At 33.5% G+C, this 19235-nt stretch overlaps 1 protein-coding gene across 2 annotated transcripts; it reads left to right on the top strand.

Moving 5' to 3' along the window:
• Nucleotides 1-4002: 4002 nt before the first annotated feature.
• On the top strand, nt 4003-17439 carry LOC149776395 (mitochondrial protein C2orf69 homolog). 2 transcript variants are annotated; one of them, XM_089940767.1, is made up of 2 exons: nt 4003-4344; nt 12942-17439. In XM_089940767.1, exons 1-2 carry the CDS (start codon nt 4153-4155, stop codon nt 13710-13712), a joined length of 963 nt encoding a protein of 320 aa, XP_089796893.1. In that variant the 5' UTR covers nt 4003-4152; the 3' UTR covers nt 13713-17439. The 2 variants fall into 2 exon arrangements, with proteins under 2 accessions (XP_089796893.1, XP_089796894.1); XM_089940768.1 differs by lacking the exon at nt 4003-4344 and adding an exon at nt 9464-9597.
• The last annotated feature ends 1796 nt before the right edge of the window (nt 17440-19235 follow it).

Here is a 19235-nt window from a genome sequence, read left to right on the forward strand (position 1 = left end):
TACATATTCATTACAATGTTCTTGTACATATATACATTTATCTGAAATCACAATTTAGAAAATAACAATTACTATTTTAGAATTTAGTTATCATAAGATATATTTGGTCAGTTTTCATATCTATACAATAAAATCAATGACAAAAGGTTTTCCATTAAGTTTTCAATACAGTAAGTCAGGATTTCTATAGTGTTAGCTTAGGATGGTGCAACATTAAATTTTGGATGTCCTAACTTTGTGATATTTTTATAATAAATCTGACCATCGTTTTGAGCAATGTTACATAGTTCATGAAGTAAGGACAATTGTGGTATCAGAGATAGACAAGAAACTAGCACCATGTTGGTTCTCAAGAAATATTGATGATTATGTATTTGTTTAAATGGAGAAATACTACAGATTGATTCTCTATTCCTTGGCTTATGATGACAATATTCAAATTGATATTCACAAAAAAATGGCATGATAATTTTAAATGAATTTGTTTTCAGTCTTCAAAATTCTGAAAAATAGTTGAACTCTGATCTCTTTTCCGTCCGTACTAAACATGAACATTTTACTTTTAATACCAGTGCCTCTAGATAAGAATCGTACGTATAGCAGATGACACGATATTGATAATATCTCAGTGATCACAATCACATACATATTATCAATACGTTTAGTATCACTGAGTGATACTCCCGTCGAGTCTCTAACCTCGAAAATATATTATACAACAAAAGTTGTACAAATATTTTGTAATAAGTTTGGTATAATGAATGACAGTACGTGTGTATAATCCGATTCCTTGCTATAAGCGTCTGCCTTTTCATACAATCAAGTTTTCGTGTGTTTTTGAACCCAAATTATGTCGTATTGTTGTCATTGTTTACATTTTACGCACCCATGTGCCGGCAAGAGTTACCGTTCTTGCTGGCATGGGTGACATTTTAAAAAGACGTAATTCGTGGGTTTTCCGCAAATATTCGCATACAATATACCATTATTCTCGTAATACGAACTCCAAAGTATTTAAAAAGTAGGTGTCGGTGAGCGTATATGTTCGCTTATTTAATTTTTCGGCGTTTTGAAAAATTCGGTTTTCGTTTTTTTTTTCCGCTGAACAAGTTGTAGAATTGGCCCAGTGTCATATCGCTAAATATAGACATTTGACCTTTCAACCATGAATAAATTCGGATGTAATAATCTCGGCTTTTTAAATATTAAAGTGGGGAAAGTACCGGGTGTAATGAGGAAAACGTTAATCTTGATCGCCAGTGCCCTCTAGCGGCGTCCCCTGTTGCTACTCGAACACTTTGTTCCAGACACCAAGATACAATATGTTTAACTTAATTCTAGAAAACAGTAAGATCTAGATAAATGAAGTTAAAATGTGCTAGATATGGTGATTTCAAAATAACATTAAGGTTGCAAGCATGGGGGGAAATATTAAACTTGACAGAGAGACAATCAGAAATGTGAAGCAATGGCCATGTATTATAACACTGGTGCTCGAAGCGTACTTGATGTTGAGAAAAAGAACAAATATCTGAAGGGGGAAAAAAAATCATACATAGTGACAAAACTACCTTAGATTACCCCCATGACCCGTTCTGACATATGACCCTCTGTATCATAACATATGAGGTTTCTAGAAGCAGGTCGCCGAAATACACATGGAAAACCACACCCTGAGCTCAAGAATAAACAATTACCGTTAAAACCCTACCAAACAAGCATAAATAAAACTCTTCTATCACCACCAAAATGAGAGAGAGAAAAAAATGTTCTAAAAATAGAATAGAACTACATTCGTGAACTGGAAGTACTAATGGTGACCCAATTCCGGATTCTAACAGTGTTGGACGACAACTTGGAATAATCCTTTTCTTGAGAAATCGGTCACAACAGCTCAAAATTCCCAATTGTTGCGATCTTTCTCCATGTATTATATGGTCGGTTTTTCTGCACTTTTTAAATTTCAATAGCATCAGACGGCTTCTTTGATATTTTCAACAATGTGTTTTCTCTATTTTTCAGATTGAATTCTTAGCATATGTATCAGCTATCGGATTTTTTCATATTTGTTTCAAATATTTATTTATATATTTGCATCATTTTTTCTATTTTATGTCAAAAGTTTCAAAAATAAATATATATTTAATACAATAATATAGTTACATTTTAATAGATTTATTTTATTCTTTATTTATATATTTATTAATGTATGTACTCAGTTAGCTTTTACGTAAATGTTGATATTATTTTCACTTTATTTACACTAATTGTAACAAATGTAGTTCTGAGTATGTTCCTGGAAAAGTCTGAAGCAGAACATGTTCAAGTTTGCAAAATAGACAGTCACTGAGGAAAATCTAATTGATTAACAGTGGCATATTTCATAGTTACGAAGGCTACTCCTGGCTGTTAAATGATGCTTTAAGAGAATTATCAGAATTCAGTGTTTTATATATATATATATATATATATATATATATATATATATATATATATATATATATATATATATATATATATTCTAAGCTGAAATTAAGTACATGCATAGGTTTTATTTTAAGTTATTAAGAACATAAAAGTGCATATGATCTATTAATAGATGCTTATATACATGTTTATAGTTATTAATAACAAAATTATTAGTAATTATCAGTAAATATGTTCACATGTTTCAGACTGTTTTTCATTGGACAGGTTGATCAGGTGGGTTCTTAGAAGAATTAAGTTACTTTCTATTGGTTGGATTAGACACGAGTTGTTTTGCAATTTTGGAGATTTGCAATTTGTCATGTATGAGAAGTGACATTATGTGTTTAAGCCTTTTACCTGTATATAAGTACCTTGGACTGGACAATTCTATCATTCTTATTTCTTGTGTTCTTGTTACATCATCAAGTCTGCAGACATAGTTTTAAGTTGTATTTAGATGTTATTTAAGAGGAGACATTCATTTGGATTACTCAGCAGAAATAGAAAGTGCTCATTGGTCTTTAGATTGACACATTGAGACTGTGGATTATTAACAGGAGTTCTGTACAACACCATTGTGACACATTGAGACTGTGGATTATTAACAGGAGTTCTGTACAACACCATTGTGACACATTGAGACTGTGGATTATTAACAGGAGTTCTGTACAACACCATTGTGACACATTATTACTGTTTGTGGATTATTCAAAGGAGTTCTGTACAACACCATTTTGACACAATAAGACTGTTTGTGGATTGTTCAAAGGAGTTCTGTACAACACCATTCTGACACATTAGGACTGTTTGTGGATTATTCAAAGGAGTTCTGTACAACACCATTGTGACACATTAGGACTGTTTGTGGATTTGAAATTTAGATGAAACTCTTCATTCATTTTGACATTAATAGAACTTTTTCAAGATTATTTTGGATTGAATTCATAAAACTGTTGCAGCAATTTGTTATGTTTTACAATATAATTTATGACCATAGATTTAAAACATTAGTTCCTAAAAGTTTAAAGGTAGGTAAGGGACCATTACTCTCTCCCTGTTGACTTAAGTTTCACAGATATGAATATTACTACACATTATTGAATGATGTCTGCATGCCACTTCTAGGAATTTAGACCTAAAAAGAATATTTTAAACATAAATTGTGTGCATCTCTTTATTTTCCTTTATTTATCTGTTCAGTGGCATTAATTATTTTCAATCATGTAGGACTGAAAAGGACATTGTAATGATAGGTAGCATTATAGGGATTGTTGTAATGATAGGAAACGTATATAGATATTGCTATTATCAGTCATTAGAAACATATTTCACAGTTATAAAGCATTTTCTACATTCTTGCCACAGGCACTTGATTCATGGGCAAAACCAATGATGACATACTCCCAGTTAATTGGGAGTGTGTCATCATTGGTTTCCCAATGAATCAAGTGCCTATGATTCTTGCATGACCCATGTATGCTATTTATATAGCAATTTTAGAATCAAAAGAATATTTCGAAAGTTTTCTAGTTTATAGGGACTGTTATTATCACTCTATACAGCCAAATTTCACAGATATACACGGTGACACAATTTGTGAAAAAAGGGCGTAAGAGCGCTAGATTCCAAATTGATGCATTATTGCAAGTTGTCGCCCAACCGGTCGACGGTGAACTATTGTCTATGTTGTTGACAGTTGTAAGAAATTTCTTAGGGACAGGCCTTATTTTTACCATGGCAGGGGTACTTTCATCAAATAAGTGTCGTCGATTTCCAAGTGTACAAGGGTCAGACACCAAACAGAATGATGTCATCGTCTGTGGGTCTATAAATACGGCCAAGCACCACCTGCTTTTCTTTGGTGGGGATGTTCAGGTTAGGCCTAGATCTATAAAAGAATGGGTTAAGTTCGACCAGTTCATTGTTAAATTATATAAAACGACACAGTTTTAGTATTGAAATTATACAATAAATTGATCTTATTCATTTGTTACGTTTTGCATGGTAACACAACACAAAGGTTGTATCTAACTACATCAAATTAAATGAATGGCTAGACGACAACTTGGTCCTACATATACGATGTAAGACGTTTCATCTGATTTGTGTTTAGAGGAAACATAGAGGACCTAATCATGAATATCAGGGGAAACGTTTTACATTGTATGACTAGATGACAACCCAAACAGAAAATACGCTCACTCTAGTTTATCACGCTCAAAAAGTAGACCAACAAGTTGTTCTCCACCTTTTTTTATTTGTTTGACTGGCGGCGGAATCAAACAAATAAAAAAAGTGGAGAACAACTTGTTGGTCTAGCTCATAAGGCACATAGGGTTATAGTCCTACAATGTAAGGCATGGCACATGTTGGTTTTGTTTTAGTGCTGAAGCCCACAACATATATATCAGCGTCAAGGTCCTACATGTAGGACTGAATGTAGAACTTGGACTCTGGAGTAGTCATACATTGTAAGACATCGAACCAGATTTTTATGTTTTGGGACTACTTAAAGACATAAATATCAGGGTCGATGTCGTACGTAGTAGGACTAGAGCCTGGAGCTGACCTTCTGTCACTGTCAGATAATTTTTAGAATGTTAGTAGCCTATATTTTCTCATCCACTGAGATTCATAGTTATAAAAAATAAAAATAATAACAAATCAAACTGATAATGAAATTTTACGTTGAATGGATGGTTGATTCAGACCAAATGCCAGGTGGATTTGGAGATATGTAAAGCATTATATAATAATGAAAAATAATGGAATACATGTGCTGTACATGTTTTATTTTGTAGTTAATACTGTTTTTGCAAACATAATTTGTTATGATAATTAATAAGCGATCCAAAGGATTCACAAAATTTATATGAATGATATTAAATTAAATCATGAATTTAACATAGCCCCAGTGTAGTTTTCTCGTATGAAGTTTTATTTAGTATTACGAGTATATATAATGTGTAATATACAGTATAAAGACTTTCAACATAAATCAAATTGTGACTGGACCTCACAGCCCATAACATACTTGTTCAGATTTGTAACTGGCTCATTTCATATTCAGTCCATACTTATTTAATTTAGAAATCATGACTATCACAGTCATGGTTTTGTACCATTAGATCTGTGGACCAATTTAATTTAGAAATCATGACTGTCACAGCCATCCCATTCTGGTTTTGTACCATTAGATCTGTGGAACATAAAATTTAATTTAGGAATCATGACTGTCACGGCCACCCCATTCTGGAGTAGGCCCATTACATATTCGGCCCATACAAATTTAATTTAGAAGTCATGACCGTTATAGACACCCCATTCTGGAGTTAGCCTATAGCAAAGTTGGCCTAGAAAAAGTTTGGTTGATCATATTCAGTATTTAACAAATAAATTATTAGATTTTTTAATGGTAGGTGTTGGGTTTGATAGGATTATCACCAGGTAAAAGATTAATTTAGCAGAAATAATATGTCACTAAATACCCTTTTCCTTTCAACTTTGGCGTATGCAGATCCAAGAATTTTTAAACCTGGGTGCGTGTTATTGTTTGCTATGAAAATGTTAAAAACACAACATTTTTGCTCAAAATTATTCCATTTATTCAGTAATGTGTATTATCATTATTATTGAATGCAAAATATCAGCCATTTTGGTTCCCCATTGCCCTTGTTGCATGGTGTACTATTTTCTAACCCCCTCCCCCTGCATACATATTCTTTTGCTTAGTATCCCCCCACCCACAGGGCAGCATATTGTCAGTCACCCTTTTCAACATCAAAATGAATACCTTTATCCAGGAACTGTCCATTCATTATATGTCAGAGATTTCTTTTGTTAAAGTGTACATATACTACTGAATGTGAAATGTAGATATCCTAAAGAGAGTCAGAAGTTGGACGAGAACAAGTTATGATATTTTAACTTTATTTTCACTTTATAATTTTAACTTCTGCAAATTTTACAGAGTACATGAAGACCCAAAACTTTATCATGATGGTTCTCTTATTTATATTGCAGAGAAGAGCAACTTTTAAGGGTTATGTTTTTCACCATAAACTAAATTTCATTCCACATTTTAGATAACTCCGGAACGAATGTCATAAAGCCCTGGTGTTGATACGAGTCGTGGCAAACAGATTGAGGCCTTAGTCTGGAGATGCGGGCCTTTAGTAAGATATAAACTTGACTATGGCTACTGTATTGTCAACAGATAGCTTTTAAATTTTACTTGGAGATATTGGTCTGATACACATTCACGGACTTTGTCATGGAACATTTGGAACTTCCCCTTAAGTGAATTAATCATCATTTTATACGAGACAAAGTTAGCTCTTCATTATATTACCAAACTATTCTCTAAGACACCTGGTGCTGCATGTGACATAGACTTTAGACCCAAATACCAACTCTTGTATGTTAAGAAACAAATTTTATTCCACTTTTTGGCATACAAATTCATCCTCATCTGGAAGCTGCCATATCAGTCCTGCCAATACTGCGAAATTCTGCTCCAAAATCGCCATCTCTGTTATCAAACCCCATCGCCTAAAAATATTTAATCGTTGCCGGTTCAAAGTCATCAGCAAATTCTCTTGTTTACAGAGTAAATTCAATTAAATCAGAGGTCAAATGTCCCTGTATAAAGACAGTTCAAGAGATGAAGAAAAGGTTTCTTATGTCACTTGTTTAGGCTCGAATAAACAGTAAGACGAGTGAAAACAAAAAGCTTTTAAAAAGTACAATAATTTATTTCTCAGGAAAAATTCTGTAAAAATGAAAAAAAATATGAACTTACGGTTTTATAGAATCAAATCCAAAAATGATCCAAAAATAATCGGAGAATAAAACTTTAGTAGTCCTAATAACAAAATGTTCTTCTGAATTCACGTTTGAATCCCGACGAAGAATCCAAGATGGAAGACTATGTATGCTACAATCTGTAGTGTTGAAGTCTACAGTTCCTTGTAGAAATAAGAATTATCACTCCATTTTCTGATAGGTGAATAAATTTTTATAAAAAACTTCTTGTCCCACAATTTTACAAGAGCACATATTTTCCAGAAAAGTAACAGAATTAATCCTTTTGAATCCATGTACTTTGAAATAACTCCAAACCAAGTAATTTGAAATAATTCCAAACAGCACAACGTATAACTAACAATTTAACAGCCCAACTTCTACTGATTATTTCTCCAAAACATGGGTTATATGGGCTTTCTAAAACATAAACAAGGGTCATGTGATCATCTTCTAGAAGTTTATAGAAGTACTTGTATCAGCTCATGTTTACCCAACGAAAACCAATCAGTTTTACTCTTAAGAAATAAAAATTTTTTTTAAAAATTGTTTATATCTTAAAGAAAAGGTTCCATCATGACCTTGGAAACAACCAATCATTTTAAAATAAAATAGAACTTGTTTACAAAGGTTGCTACAAATTCTGAAACATGTTTAGGATTTAGATCAACACCTGGTGTTTATAAACTAACAGTCAAGGTCGAACTATTTTCTAAAAAAAGTATCATCTCTAGTGAATAAATTTACATTACAATATCATGTAATAAAATTTTTAAAACTGACAAACAATTAAATTGAAATAAGTATATATTAATTTAGATATTATTAAATCAAATATACAGAACAGGTTGGAGCTGCCATTGCAACACCCAATGGTACCATCTTGAGTATGTTACCAGATAAGTCCTCCATTTTTGCTGCAGAAATTAAACCTATACTTTCATTCTTTGAACTACATTGAAACCTCTTTTTGGATTCCCCTTCCACATTGAAAGTCATGTAAGAGCTTAAATTTGACATCTCATCAATATCCCAGATCATACAGAAACATGATTTATTCATACAATCTGGAAAAAGCACCTGTATTGTTGGCTGTCTAGTCTTTTGGTATTAAGGATCAAAAAAGGGTACATAAAGCAGCCAAATCTGCCTTGCTATCACCTGTTTCCAAATTGGCAATTCCATATGTTGACTGAAGATATTATTATAAATCCACTTTCTCTATAGACTTAATAATATATAAAGTATAGAATCAAAAGTCCATAAGCAGTCTTTGAAACATCAAACACAGCATATGAGAATTATGTCCCTCATGTAGAACAGACTGCAGAGATGAGATGGTATTGTGCCCATAGAACATACCTTTCTGATTTGTGCATACCTCGTGAAGAATGAACATTGACTAGAGTGTATACCTTCCAGTGTCCACTGACATTGGATCACATTCTTGACAAATGTATTGACATCACTTTTTCAGAGTTTTTTTTTTTACGTGAATTCATCTGTGGAACTTTATTATGATGTAATAACAAAAAAATCTTTACTTTTTCAGGTCAATATGGTTTATATGGAAAATGTTGCCATCATATTTTAATGATTTTATGGTTGTAGCTTGTAGTATATACATTTCACAGAATTCTGTCATCTTGACCATTTGATGTGCCATTAAACCCTAATAGATACATATTTAAAATTGTGAACAAAATTGTAAGTTTGGCAGCAAAATTGGTGACAGTATTTCATTTGGGACTTGGCCAATAAAATTGGAGAATTCATAATATATGTACAGTCAAGCATACTCCACCACCTACTGCAGGCTCAGAGTTGGTCAATCTTAGGTAGCCCATTCAGACTGATAATGGATCAATTGTTGTTAATTAAAAGCGTATATAATAATATATAAAACAGTTTCTAAAGATACAGTTAAATCCTGTTTGTTTAGGTACATTGCCCCATTCCCACCGTATAAGAAACATGTAAAGACAAATGTTTGGACATATTGAAAATTAAACATTTCAACCATTGACACCTGTACCTTTTATCATTTTGCATTATTTGCTTAAATGTTGGTCCTTTATAACAAGGAAAAATCTGAGTTGGTAAAAAAATATTGCTCTCCTGATCACAGACCAGAATGGCATTATGCGTTAACTTGCTGTTCATCTGCCCTTTGATGTCTGAATTACAGGGAGGATTGCTATAAAACTTTAAACACATATTGAGGCAAAGATCTGTTAGCCATGGTAGCTCCGTTGATACAGCATTGGACTAGAAGAACAAGCATCACAAGGTCGATAAATTCCGGGGCCAGATTTGGAAATGACGGTTAGCTCATATTTCATGAATATGATATAGCCAGTAATTTGTCCAGAAGTACCTTTGGCAACCAACCAACCAACAATCATCTAGTTAGTCCTAATGAAAACAGTGCCCCTCACACATTCAGGATGTAAATCTTGTTATTGCATCGCCTGCATATCATCATGGGGTTTTCACTAAAGTACATAAAATGTAATCTAGTTGGTCCTGAATGAAAATGATGCCAATCTGACATCCATTATGGCGATCACATGCGTTCTTTTGAAAATCTTGTTCTTGCTGCTCTTAAATTTATGGTCATATTGACAAAGGGTTTTAATAGAATGATTTATTATGTAGTTGGTCATAAATGAGAATGGTGCCAACACCTAATATGGCCATCAGTGCATCATTTTCATTATCTTATCACTAATTCTCCTGAACAAATACAGTAAAACCTGTCAATAGCGGCCACCCATAGCAAAAGGCCCTGGTACACAGGATCTCTATACACAGGTTCACATTTCAAAATTGTTTTTTATAGATACCATCCACAGAAAAATAATAATAATAATAATATTAATATTATTATTATTATTACACGTATTGTTGTTGTTGTTGTTGTTGCCATTGTTATTACATTACCAAATTTATTATGTGCATAATTCATCAAAATCATAAAATATGTATTATGTTGTTCTCTCCCAAATGTATGTTCAACAAAAGATTACCTTTAATCCATTCCATAAAATAAATCATCACCAACTTAAAATAATTATTGATCATAGCAAAACAGTTAGTAAACCATATGTGACTATTCTTTGTGACCCATGAACTGAAACTTCACCCGAGTTTTCAGACAAGTTTGAAATATTGCATGGCCCCTGCATTCCTGTCAAGTCTCACACTCTTGCACCTTGGACATGTGCATTTTTGTACATAAATCACACTCTTTTTAAGAAATGTTGTCATTTATTTTTGTCATTTATATTTTTTGTCATTTATTTTTAATCTAATTATTGTATGGTTTCCTAACTCTCTATTACATTCCACATTTGTGCATTGGAATTCCTAAATATAGACTGACCATGATGTAATATTTACTTTGAATCAGGTTAACCTCCTCTCCTTCCCCACTACCCAACCCAAATGAAAAGGGATACAACTCACATATTTTCTCAGTGACAAATTGTTTCTTCAGAGATAGCTCAGATTCACAGGCAGATAGATGAAGATATTGAAGTATATCTGTCACACTAGCAAAGAACGGGACTTCCACTCCTGCTGTGAAAATGGTGTCATTCTGACCTCTAACATGTTTGCCATTTTTGAAAATCTTGTAAATATCTCTACATCTTCTCTCTTCACTAAAACTTCTAATGTCTAGTTGGTCCGAAAAGAGATTGGTGCTGATGTGCTGTATCCATCATCTTGAAAATCATGTTATTGCTTATTCTTCTAAATGGATAGTCGAGTGATATGGGTTTTCACTGAAACAATTTTCTTTTCAATCATGTTTAGTTGTACCTCAGTGAAAGTGTTGCCAATCTAACATTAAGCATAAAGTCAAATAAGACTTTTTGTCATAAGTCTTGTTAGTATCCCTACATTTTCTAAATGGGTGGCTATAATGTAATGGGGTTTTTATTACACGAGTTATAATGTCTAGTTAATCATAAATGAAAATGGTACCAGTCAAATGTATTTACATGTCATCCATGTTGGCCATCTTAAAAGAAATTCTTATTACCACTTCTTAACAAATGGTCATATAGACAGGGGATTTTCACTTGAAGACTTCATAGAATGTGTTTATGATCCAGAACAAAAATGGAATCAGACCCTAATGTGATCACCATGTTAGCCATCTTGAGAATCTTGCCAGAGGTACTTAGGAAGAAAAGACGGTCATATAGGCATAGGGTTTAAAGACAAGAATTCTTGTGACATTTTGTTGAGTCTGAATAAAACTGGTGCTGATCAGACCTCCAACATAATGGACCCCCTGCTGGCATAGGGATGTAGAACAAGCCAGTTGTATGGGGTGATTGATGGAAGCGGGAGCTGTGGTGATTCAGTGAGAAATGTGCCAGACTCAACAACTGAAAGGGTGAGGGTTTGAATCCTACCACTGGATCATCCCAAATCAGCTACCATGGTCTTGCCTTATTGCATTTGCCTCAGAACTTAAGAACTTCATTTATTATACTAGTAGCCATCTTGAAAATTTTGCGGTCACTACTCTTTTTATGGAATGGTCATATCAACATGGCATTTCCACTAAAAAGATTTCACACTATATGTTGTTGGCCCCAAATGAAATGATGCCTATGTAACATACTATAATTTTTATAACAGTCTCCTCTCATGAACAGATTGCCATATTTATTTTTTTATTTAAAAAAACCCAAACACTTTCATGACCTATATATGAAAATGAGGCTGACCGAAACTTGAATAGTTACCTTCATGGCCATCTTGAATATTTTGACACGGCTACTTCTCCCGAATGGATGGTTGTTTTCAACATGGGATTTCATTAAAATACTCTTGCACTTATAATTTAGCATAAATATCTGGAAATGGCGACCATTTGACCTCCAACATGGCACCATTGTGGCCAGTTTGAAAATCTTGTTAACACTTGTACTTTTGCATTAAAGTTTTGAACAAAACACTTTCTTTAGTATTTCTATTAATTCTGAATGAAAATGGTAGAGATCTGAACACCAACATATCCACACCTCTGTAAAGGAGTTTTGAACACAAGATGTCAATGTAATTGACCTTGGGGTCAAGTCAAAGGACATTGTTTGCATTGTTACGCTTCACAGAGCATATGAACAGTGACTTGTACTTGTGTGCATGTGTGTGTGTGTGTGTGTATATATATATATATATATATATATATATATATATATATATATATATACCAGTTTCCACAGACCTTAATATTTACAGTTGATAAAAAAATAAAAATATTAGCATCATGAAATTAAGAAAGTAAACCAATTCTTGTAATAAAAAATGGTAGAATAATGAAATAATAACATGTATAATTCTTAACATTTGAAATTGAAAAAATTATAACAAAGCACAAATTTACCCACTTACAGTATTACACACTATAGAAAACTGCATTAATTTGTATGAATTCTTGTACGATTTAATTTGTAACTTTTTTTTAAAAATGGATTATTAGAGTTATGGATTTAGAGTTACTGATTTTAAATTATGTTTGTTAAAATGTTTCATTAGGTCTGGAAATTCATGGCTTGAGTTGACCATGAAATCCCAAAATTTGGTTCCCTATCTATATAACTGATTTGATATGAATGATAAAATAATAAGATATTATTTTCTTTCTCCAGGATTATCCTGAAAAAATGAAGGCTCACAGAGACAACATCCATTACCTAGAATGGAATCTTGAGAACACAGCAGAACTTCTACAGAAGAATTTTAATGATGCAGTTATTTTTGTAGTGAAACCATCCAAAATGTTTCTTCAGACTTTTAGTATCTTCTCCAATTTTGTTGAGAGCAACCAAGAGGGTACACCAACATTTTCAAGTGAATTTGGTGGTTTTAGACATTTGATGAAACTCTATTCAAATGCATGCAGATTAGCTCTTGACGATGAAAACAAAAGCACTTCAAATGAAGGTAGTTGCCATAGAAATAATGCAGAGCCAGGATGTGTAACTGATGAAAATTCTGCATGTTTGATGTCAGCAAGGGTGCCAATTTCCATAATGGGTTTTAGTAAAGGGTGTGTTGTTCTAAATCAGCTTGTATATGAACTAGAACAAATAGACAAAAATGAAGAATTAGAAAGTTTCTCATCGAACATATATGCAATGTACTGGCTTGATGGAGGACACATTGGAGGAAGTAATGCCTGGATAACAGATGATGATGTTTTAGTTCGTTTAAAAAATCTAGGTTGCAAAATTGTTGTTCATGTCACCCCATACCAAATCAGGGATCCCATGAGAGCCTGGATTGGAAAAGAAGAATCCAAATTTGTTGCAAAGCTAAAAAAGTTAGGGGCCAGAATTGAGCAGCATGTTCACTTTGATGATGAGGACAGATCAATAACAAATCATTTTAAAGTTTTGACTGTGGTAAAACCAGTCTGAGTGGAAAATACATAACTATAATAGTACATGAATCACAATTTTAGCTAAAAAATTCCAGCTGGTTTCAGTATGGGTAGATGGACAGATCAATTTATAGAATGATGGATGAATGGATGCATATACCTTAAATGTACTTAAAAATTTTATTACCTCCAAAACAAAGCAACCATGTAAATGTTGACTCTGTTAATTAGTTACTTTGAACATGTAAATTAGTTTTATTAAAACTGTTTAAGAAGGTCAAAGATTTCTTAACCCACATCCTCCGATCTGTGAAATAGATAAGAATCCCAGGTTATTGCTCCAGAGGCCTAAGTGGTTAGAGCATCCACCTTGGATGTGGGAGGTCGCAGGTTTGAACCCCAGCTGAGTAATTCCAAAGATTACAAAAATGGCACTTGCAGCTGCATTGCTTGGCACTCAGCTTTTAGAGATTAGTGTTAGTACTGGGCGGCCTGATGTCAGGATAATGTGACTGGGTGGGACATGATGCTACATGTCTGCAGCATGATGCCCCAGTGCTAGACATCACTATAAACTGCCACACTGCAGACATCATAGCAATATGACTGGAAAATTGTTAAAGCAGTATTAAAATTCCAGATCATGCACACACACACACCATTCCAGGTAATGATATTAGTGCCTGCCTTTGCACATCTGCATACAAAGACGCACAGAGGTTTCAAAATAAGCCACATCTGCCAGATGTGATATATATATATATATATATATATATATATATATATATATATATATATATATATATATATATATTGTAATCATGCATTTGTGGTTTAACTAATAAGCCAAATGTAACAAAATGATTGATGTATTTGACGGGACTAAATCTGTTTCTTACCAAAGAGAATTCAGAATATTATGAATACTTTGGAGCAACCAATAACATATTGTGCCTTATAGAGGTCTCAAACACATGGCCCGTTATGTTGTTTCCTGTGGCCTGCAAGAACACCTAGAATTTCTAAAAAAATTAATAATGCAAATTTTTTCTTCACAGCCAGCCACTTTTGATATAAATTTAACTGTTACAGAATGTACTTCATATTTCCAATGTTTTAACTGGCTATCATTTATACGAGTTTGCTTTTACTGTATTAAAAAGGATTCAGTGACGTAACCCTTGGGCCAATGTCCTAGTCCTCGTGATTTGAGTTTGACACCCCTGGCCCAATAGATACACTTGCTATACCTCCCCTCCTTAGTTTTGGTCGAAATATGACAGTTCCTATCCGAGGTTTCCATATATCCCATTAGATTATGATGAGAGAATATAATTCTCACAAGAGAGATGATAACAAAGTGCATCATTTTAGTTTTTGCTTAGTACATTTGGTTTCTGCTTTATATCGGTGTTTCTGAACCTGCTTTCACAAAATTAAAACTGTCCCTCTAGCCACAATAGCTCAGTTGGTAGATCATCTGACTTCTAATGAAAGGGTTGCAGGTTTAATACCCAGCTGCCTCAGTGTATCCTTGGGGAAAAGTACTTCAGCTCCCATTTCCTCTGCATAATTTAGCCAATATAAATGCATTTTAGTTAAGACCCCATGTCTGTATAACTTTCTGTTCAGGATGAGTTATGATAATAATATTTTCAAGATGACTCCCATGGCAGCTGTACTGGATATCAGATTCACACCATTTTCATTTAGCAACAACTAGAAATGAGATCGGTACCATTTTCCTGTAGGACAAACTAGACATTATTAGAAGTCTTTAGTAAAATACCTCCTGTTGATATGCTTCATTCAGGAAGATTAGTGATAAGATTTTAAAGATGACATCAAATAAGCAATATATTTATTTAAGACCAACTAGATATCATAAGAAGTCTTCTTACAACTTTCTGTTCAGGAGTAACAAGATAATTTTCAAGATTAATGCCATGGTGGCCATATTCCATGTTAGATCAGCTCCATTATTTTTAAAGAACTAACTTAACATCGTAAGTCTTTTACTGAAAACTGCATATTGATATAACCAAAGTTGTTATATGTGAAATCAAATGTGACTCCAATCAGAGGAGTGCCAATTTTGTTCAGGTAGCAGAAGAAATCAGGTCACAAGTAGTTCTTCCCATTCAATACCCATGAAAGTAGTCCTAGTCTATTTTTAGAGTATTTTTTCCTTTCTCAATTTAGTGGTCATACAAGAGTTATATTTATGCAGTTTTGGTAGGGATTTAAAGGTAATTGTTTATTCTTGTGAATATGAGCTTATGGTGTGGTTGTGTGTGTGTATTTTGGTGACAGTGCACAGTGAGTAATAAGGCATTGGTGATGATCCATAAGTGAAATCAGTGTTCCATTGCATGTTGCTTTGTTTACAGTCCAGCCTGTCAAAGATTTATAATTTCATTTAACACAACAAATTATTGATGCAATGAACTTAAAGTGATAAGAATACATTTTGAAGAAATCGAAGATTCAGTCTCTTTCTAACATGAGAAATAGATTTTTTAAAAATCATTTGGATATATTTTAGAAAAAATATTTCTAAAGAATATTGCTATATTGTTCTCTTTTCTTGTCCATAATATGTTATTCTTTAGCTAAGTTTGGTATTTTACATTATTTACATTGTGGAATGTATCTTGGTTATTAAACTTGTGAGGCTTTCTCCAAATGTGGGGCATTTCCAACCATGCCTTGAATCTTGATACGACTCCCTGAGTCTTACTTTGTCTGGATTCTTATAAACTTCAGTAAAAGATTTTATGCCAAAATTCTACTAGTTTGAAAATAGAGGTTTTGGCTTTTTTTTTGCCCACCTTTGGGTCCCTGAGATCCATCCTTGTTTCTAACCCCTATGACATAGTTTGCCCATATGTGACTGTTGCATGCTTATAACTTTTATTTTTGCATACACATGACCCAGTCATGGGGGAAGAGTATGACTGATGTCAGTGTCCACAAAGGATTTCAAAAAAAGGCAAATCCCGCCATTTGATACTGCTCAGGTCATGCTTTGTCACAAGTGTGGTGCCGATCAATAATGGTACTGCCAGTGAATTAATTACTGTAACAGTAGCACAGCTAGTTTGTTTTGATCGAAAATCATGTTTGTACATGAAGATTTTTTAATTTGACTTTGTGTGTAAATCTGTGCTGTTTCTTATTTGTGCACATAATTGTCTGTGATATTCTATTTATGCCAGCGGAGTCTCAAACTCAGCTACACACATTATTTTACCCTCAATAGCCACGAGATTCACTTTACTGATTGTATTGAGACAGCTTTTTGTGACAGCTAACAATTCGGAATAGGTGCTTTTTCAAAAATGCAGTCGCATCAAAATTAATTTACTAGCATCAACAAAGACATTGGTTATTCTCGATACAGCTGTGACAATATTACCAGTTGGTGCACCTTCAATGGTTGATGAGGCCGTGATTCCAGTCACACCAAGACCAACAGTCCTTGCTGCAGAAAGATGACAAAAGGATTTGACGACCGAACAAACACTTGTATTTTATGATCAGCACTGTTCTTATGGTGGGCGATTTCATCTTGCAGCTTTGTTCCACTTTGATTATTTTTTCACATTTGCAAAAATGATGGTCCATCTTAGTTCTTCTAATAATACAATAATCACACAGTATAACTCTATGACAGGCAGACCTTGTCTAGTCTCATCATCATGGTCATGTGCAATATGCACGTGCACTTTTAGCAAACCACCCTTTTTTACTGGTACAAATGTCATACAGTTATAGAAAATATCAGTCTCTGGAATATTTAAATTTCCTGTGATAGTGCAATCTACTTGTTTAGCACCCTTTTCACCTGCAAACAAACTGACTATGCCAGCACCTATGACATTTAATAGTCGTTTTTGAAAACGTAGTTGTACTGTTAATCTTCCTTTCAAGAATATAATCTTTTGTCCAAGATCTCCTTTTATACTAACATTGACACTGTCAAATTATGATTTACTAACAGGAAGATAGTGAGGATGTATAAATTAGTGATTCTTGTTTCCATCTACCTCATAAGTAGCGGAATCTGAAAAGAATGATCCAAGTAATGGAGTGGCTGTGTTTACCACCATATTGTACTCGACCATGTTGAAGTACACAAACAATGCATTGAGCCCTTCATTCAGTTCCATAGGGTAAGAAAAATGCTTGTAGAATTTATCATTGTTGCAAATGTCTTTCATGGGAGAAGCGGAAAACAAACCAGGACAAAAATTAATGGATATTATTCTGCCATGAGTCAAATGCATTTTAAGATGAGCAATGTTATGGTACTCAGTCAGTAAACTATTATGGTCTTTCTTTGGGGATTTGCCAAAGTGGTCATTAAAAATAGCAGCAATTGCTTCAGGCAGATGTTGAGCTTTGAAATAATATCCAGTAGAAATTCCCATGGTACAGGTAGTCGAACTGTAGATTCGCTGGTTTCTTGGATTTGTAAATCAGAGGAACATTTTAGTCAAACCCTTTTTGAACTTGTTTGTTCAGGATATCAGCAATCTGATTTAGGTCTAATGTTTAATTAAATCATATCAGAAGTACAGTTCCTCAAGTGGTAACTAGCTCAGTCAGTCAGATGCAAAATCACCTTTTTAATGTCCGTGGATTTCACTCATTATTAAAATCATGTGAAATCTTGATCATATAAGCAAACAGTCCAAGTCTAATCAAACCTGAATAAGAAATTTTGGATTCGACATTGCTAGAAGCTCAGCCAACCTCATGCAAGATAATTTTATTAAAATGTATGGATCTCACTTTCAAACTTGTCTGAGACCTTGATTATATAAGCCCTTGTTCCATGTTTGATCACACTCAGAAGTGAAATCCAGAGTAGTAATTAGCTCAGCTGCAAGATCACCTCATTAATATGTATGGATCTCATTAATTACAGAATTCTGCATGATTTTTTCAGATATAAGCCCATATTCCAAGGTTCAGCAAATAACAGAAAATTTGTTTACAAGATCACCTCATTAATACGCATTGATCTCAACTCATTATTGAACTTACCAGATTACTTGCCAGATTACTTGATGACATTTGCTAATATTCCAAGTCTGATCAAAGTCATGTCAGAAATATGGTCTCCATGATGGTAACAACCAAATTTTGATACATGGTAGAGAAAGGGTCATACAATAAAAATAGTGTTGGAAAAAGAAAATGTATCACTGGAATGTCCTTATATAGTTTACCTATCAAATGGCACATAGTTAATGGTATATCAAAAGTTTATTGAGCTATACTTGTTAAAAGCGTTGCAAATAGATGGACTGAAAGAGAGAAAGGTGCATTTAAAAATGCATGGTTCCAACATTTCAATGATGGGTTATAATTGATACAAAAATACTTAATCAATTGACTCTAGAAAGAGCAGTTTAATCAAATAAGAATTGTTTGTGATTAGCATGCAAAATTAAACTGTTTTAATTAGAATGTAAAATTCCATTATTTGGAACAAGCTGATGTCACAAAATTGCAAGCCTTAAACCTGCCGAGTTTCATTTAGTAAATATTG

Source organism: Sinohyriopsis cumingii, chromosome 18 (genome assembly GCF_028554795.1).
Source record: "Sinohyriopsis cumingii isolate HCF-2022 chromosome 18, ASM2855479v2, whole genome shotgun sequence".
NCBI lineage: Eukaryota > Metazoa > Mollusca > Bivalvia > Unionida > Unionidae > Sinohyriopsis > Sinohyriopsis cumingii.